Source organism: Dermacentor variabilis, chromosome 11 (genome assembly GCF_050947875.1).
Source record: "Dermacentor variabilis isolate Ectoservices chromosome 11, ASM5094787v1, whole genome shotgun sequence".
NCBI lineage: Eukaryota > Metazoa > Arthropoda > Arachnida > Ixodida > Ixodidae > Dermacentor > Dermacentor variabilis.
In genome coordinates, this window is record NC_134578.1 from 103478145 (window position 1) to 103484144 (window position 6000).

Sequence of the window (6000 nt, forward strand, 5' to 3'; positions counted from 1 at the left end):
TGACAAGAACGCGATAGCTGCAGAAGCGCACGATGAAGAAGTGCGCGTGCTTTAGAATAAAGGTGTGGCGTCTCAGCCACGCCATGTCTCTTGCTTCTGGTGTTATATATATATATATATATATATATATATATATATATATATATATATATATATATATATATATATATATATATATATATAACAGAAGAAGCCAACAAACACTGACACCAAGGACGACATAGGGGAAATTACTTGTACTTAATAAATGAAATAACGAAACGATAAATTAATGGACATTAAAGTGGATGAAAAAACAACTTGCCGCAGGTGGGAACCGAACCCACAACCTTCGCATTTCGCGTGCGATGCTCTACCAATTGAGCTACCGCGGCGCCGTTTTCCCATCCACTTTCTTGAGTATTTGTGTGTCTTAGCAGAACCCTGGGAATGTTAGCCAGCGGTCTTTTTTGCCGCAGGCGTCACGAGAACATGATCTTTTTGGGTGACGGCAACTGGTCAATAAACCCACATATGCTACCTGAAGGCATCAATGTTGCCGGATTCGAGACCCTCGTTATGTAATAAGGTCAGGTTAAGGTTGTGGGTTCGGTTCCCACCTGCGGCAAGTTGTTTTTCATCCACTTTAATTTCCGTTACTTGTGCTTAATAAATTAAATAAAGAATCAATAAATTATATATATATATATATATATATATATATATATATATATATATATATATATATATATATATATATATATATATATATATCCAGGCACGCCCGAGCGTGATATCGGGAAGTACATGACCACGCACTTTGCATGGGCTAGTCGTGATGACACTACCCCTGTGATCATCATTGGAGACCAATGTGGACATTTCAAAACCATAAAAGAAATGGTTCACTCAATTTATGCTAGAAGGGTTTGGTTTGAAGTGCCACACCAATCCAAGCCACTTAACTACTCAACAACGATCGTGTGTGGATTTAGATTTGGCCAGAATTCCGTGATGGGGTGTAACTGAACCAGTCAGTGTATATCACAGTATTCACAAAGCTATCGTCATTATACAATCAACAAATGATGAAAATAAATACGCATACCTTTGTCTAACCCTGCGTGACGTGGTACAGCTTCGCTGGTCATTCACCTTCACAGAGTGGAATGGCCCTTAATTTTTTTTCGTTTGTTTGTTTACGTTTGCTTGCACTTTATTTTCTTACGGCACACAAGCAAACGTGACGAATGTCCTAATCATCACAAAAGGCATCTGAATTTATCGCCGGTATGAACGGTTAACCTAATCAATTAGGATTTAACATTGAGAAGGATTGAGGCCAACGTACAATTCAGTGTACGAGGGGTCTGAAAAGGAAAGGACCACTAGCGACGCAGGACATTCAGATCCAACAGAAAACGCTCGTGCTTATTTCAGGCGGCGTTTCTCTTTTCTTTTTTTAATTAGGGATATTGTTAAATCGCATTCCTTCGGATGATGCTGTGTCGCGCACACGAAGCCAACATACAAAGCACGAAGTGTCTCCGAATACGATATTACACTGCAGGCGTAACCTCTCGCTGCTTGTACTTGCTTATTTATTTATTTTGTTGTTGTTTTCTTTATACCAATTAACGGATCGCCTTTTCTTTTGCGGTTCACGCAGCGCAAGCGCCGACATTAATTTGGGCGGCTACTTCGTACCCCGTGGCAGCATCGTTATTCCTTCCTTCTGGTCGGTCTTCAACGAAGCTTCCTTCTGGGGAGACCCTGAAGTGTTCCGCCCAGAACGCTTTCTGAGCGACGACGGAAAGTCGGCGAAGAAGTCCGAGCGGCTGATCCCCTTCTCGTACGGTAAGGCTGGGGTACATCTAGCTGAGCATGAGGCGTTAAGCACTCCGCAAGCAGACTGCTATATACTGAGCAATTCCATGAAAAAAAAAGAAGTAATTATGCAGAAACTTTAGTGCCCTGACAAGACGTTGTTTACGATGACTAAAATCAGGAATTTGCCAAGAAGAAGTCGCTATACACCCGTGCTGGAGGATCATGTTAGTGAAAGTATTTATTTGCTTTAGAACACCCTCTCGTATCGCGGTGTGAAGACGTTTGACTCGAAGCACTGCAGTTGCCGATGATCGCTAGATATGCATCGCTGAAATATTCGAGGGCAGTGGTGGTACCAGGAAATTGCCCACTTTTGTGAGGCTGATTGCGGTGGTCACGTGTGATAGAAAATGCATGCCTTGGTGTGTACTCGAAGCAGGGGTGACGGAATAAACAATATCAGGAAACTAAATATTTCACTATAAAAATACCAATAAGTAAATAAACAAATTAATAATTATTATAAAATGAGTCTCCATCATAGTCAGCAGATTTCCAGCCCATTCCAGAAGAACCAAAAAGTAAAAGGCTACGCTTTACTAAAACAAAGCAAATACAACCTAAATATATCAGACAAATGAGGCAAAATTCGATAATGATTAAAAGATATCTCATACTTTTCCGATTATTTCGCGCTTAATTGTGGCATTGTTAATGACAGTTTAGAGATGGCTCTTAAGCTACCTCAGTGCTGCTCCATTCTGTCTCCATCTACAAACTAAGGCTAAAATTTAATTTTAAACTGACGCAGGAAAACGCTCGTGTCCCGGAGAGTCCGTTGCCGTCATGGTGGTGTTCATGTTCTTCACCAACATCCTGCGCCACTTCTCGGTCGAAGCTCCGTACGATGGTGCGGCGGCCCTTAAGGACGAAGTGCTAGGCATCGCGATGCGACCAGTGCCCCGGGAATTGGTTTTCATGCCGCGGGCTTAGCTAAGCCTTTATCCGGGTGAAGCTTAACAGTAGCGCCAAAGGAACAACGACCAGACGAGGACACAGTCCCGTCTGCTAGTCTCGTCCTTCTTTCCTTCGCGCTACTGTTTTCCTTCTCACTTACGAACCAACCCTCCCAACAAAATGTTTTCCAAGATAAGAGTTCTTGGCAATACAGGTGGCGGCAAACGTTTCCTCATCGATGTCTGCTGCCTCCATTTCGAATAGCTGACGTTCTACGTGCGCATGACACTGTAGTTCGGAGGAGGTCTTGCTAGTGCTGCTTTGTCTCGCGTATATGAATGAAAGAATGAATGAATGCTCTTATTTGTATAAGTGACTGAGGGAATGGCACAACACAAAAAATTCAGAGCCTTGCCGGCACCCCGACTGGCAGAAGTATACTCGATAAATTACGAATCAATCACCACAACCAGAAAGAACCCAAGGTTGCGTTGGGCAGAGATATTAGAAGCAGAATTCAAATACCAAATTTACCCCAAAAATATGCGCCCGGAATTAAATCAGGGCCGGAGAAGGAGCAGAGCTAAAGCTCTACTCAAACAGTATGGCAATGACGAGGGAGCGCTATTCGAGGACGCCGCGGAGTAATCAAATCACCACACGTTTAGAGCAGTAGCAATTAATACAAAGCAAAAAATCATACACACGTGCTCAATCATAACCAGGGTATCTGAGGTTGTGGAGGAGGGTGCCATCGCTCGGCCTATCGCTTCTCCCAAATGTAGATACATAATTAGGGACTCTCGATCGGCTATACGAAATTACGCCAGAGGACGGATATCAGCTGAGGCTGCAAGAATGCTGAACAGTAAAGCCAAACTCATATCGCCTGACGAATTTCACAAGGAAATTATCTGGTTCCCAGCTCATACAGCGAGCGAATTCACCACCACCGCCAACCTTAACGAGTCTGCCCATCGTGTTGCGCGAGGTCTCATTAACCTCGCCCGATTGGGGGGGGGGGGGGGGGAGGCTCTGATCGAGGAGGAGATGGAACGGGAAGATAGGGATATCCTCCCGTTCTCATTCTGATTCTTCTCTTTCAGTGACATTACTCAATTCTATAGAAAGTATAGGTGTATATATCCAACTCCTAGCCCAAAGTTGGACAGGTCTCAGGCGGTTGACCGGAAGCGCCTTCAAATCAGAACTTACAGGAACCCGGTGCATCTTAACCGCATGTTTACGGAATTATACCTTGATATCTGATGATAGAGGAGCCACCCTAGAGCATATACTCTATGATTGTGCAATAGTTCAGAATAGAATTGCAGCCCCCCCTCCCTCCCCCCCCCCCCCCCCGTATGAGCTAGAGGCGGCGCGGTGAAGAGCCGCATTGAGTAGCTCAGATCTTCAGGACCAACTTCGGGCCTGCAAGCCCGAAGCAAGCCCGGGAGGCTACCCTCGGCACGGCCTAGACCCAGGCCATCAATGGCAGGATAATTAACAAAGTTTTGTCATACACACGCTTCCACTATGTGAAGATGAATGACCAGCGAAGCTGTTTAGCGCACGACACAGAGGTGACCCAGAATATTGAACAAAGGTACGAACATATTTATTTTCCGAATGTGTGGTCATCTTTGCAATATAGGTACGCACACACATTCGCGTGTCACCTCAGTTAGTAAATGTGTCCGTCACGTAAGACAATGAATGGTCCATACCCCCGCAAACGCGGCCTCCCCATTACGACAACAGAATTGAAATTACACGCCTTAGCTCTACGACAAGTCTTATTGCACCAATTGCAATACATCCCTTAACGTCTGTCATTTACTCTGGCCGTGCTCGCAAGCTCACATAAACTCCGAACCGGACAAGCGCAAGTTTGAAGAAGCGATCCGGAGCGAAGAACTCGCTTCCCAACTCTGGGCTGTCCAGCAGGTCCACGACGATGCGAGGAAACTCAACCTCCCGGTTCCGTCGTGGGAGACGCCCACTCCACGAGAGCCCAAAGAACTCGTGGCCTGCAGGACCTTCAATAAAATTCATTTCCTTCCTTCCTACACGCTGGAATGGTGAGCAGCAACGAAGGAAGCTATGGAAGACGACGACGAACATGCGAGCAGTGGCACTATCTCGTTTTCGCCGTTGGCGCCGAGAATTTAGCAGTCCTTCTTGAAAAAAGTTGCACAAAACATTTTTTTTTCAAAAAAAAAACTCTATTGTTACCCTTTGTTCTCGGACCTCTTTCGGTCCCACGTGTGACAAGGGTAGTTCAAGGGTGCGTTACAGGTCCCCACCCCCACAGGGGTATGTGCCATTGAACTTGGACCCTTTCTGCAATATCAACAGGACTGGCCCTCATGGTAATCTGTTTTTATCAACATCTCAGACACATTTTTGTGCCGATCCTAGCCATAGACAACTTCGCAGTAAAAGCCACGAGAAAGTAGCTTGCAAAGATGTCTGGGGCCAAGAAAACAAGCACAGACAAACGTAACACAGTGGCAGCATGCAGACGCTACGTATGTCGACATGCTGTTTCGATGTAAAGATTCAGCCGTCAAGGACACATTCAGATACACTGGTGCATGAAAGATTTGATAAAGAGCTGCACATACACCAAAAACAAACAACTACGCGTATCGCGTAACAGAAAATATTATTACCAGGTATCTTTATTAAACTACAGGTTCAAGATATCAGGAGGCAAACTATAACCATCGTGGGCAGAGTCTTGCTTAGTATGTGTACGCGTCTTTCGGAAATAAAACGACATTGTTTGCAGAGGCGTATGGTCTCTAAATGAGTGCTGGTCGCTCACACAGGTGGGCGAACATCAGTCTTTTCGAATACGAATCGAATACGAATAGTCTGTGTCGAATATCGAATCGAATAATTAAATTCGGGCGCATCTGCTTACAGCATGAATATTTCTTGCTGTGTAGAGAGGGAGAGAAATTTATTTACAGGAAGGCAGAGAGGAGGGCCTGACCTATAACTTGCTCTGGCCTACTACTCTACACTGGGGAGAAGGAAAGGGGAGGGAAAGGGCTGACGAATGATGATGGTACAAGGAAGAAATGCGTATATTTTGCGCGTGTCTCGTGTACGCGCAAGAACGACAACAACTTGTCTCTTCCATTGCAAAGATCCATAAGAGACCGCTATCAGACGAGTTTCTTTTAGGTCCTTAGCCTAATGCAAACAGCGCAGCCCTGGTAACAA

At 44.9% G+C, this 6000-nt stretch overlaps 1 protein-coding gene across 3 annotated transcripts in view; it reads left to right on the forward strand.

The window, feature by feature from the left end:
- The window catches only part of LOC142563973 (cytochrome P450 2J6-like), a 64486-nt gene extending 61491 nt beyond the window's left edge, over positions 1 to 2995 (forward strand). For all 3 annotated transcript variants that reach the window (XM_075674731.1, XM_075674730.1, XM_075674732.1), the window contains exons 8-9: positions 1649 to 1836; positions 2621 to 2995. In XM_075674731.1, the coding sequence (XP_075530846.1) occupies positions 1649 to 1836; positions 2621 to 2802 (370 nt within the window). In that variant the 3' untranslated portion in view covers positions 2803 to 2995. The remainder of the gene's footprint in view (positions 1 to 1648; positions 1837 to 2620) is intronic.
- The last annotated feature ends 3005 nt before the right edge of the window (positions 2996 to 6000 follow it).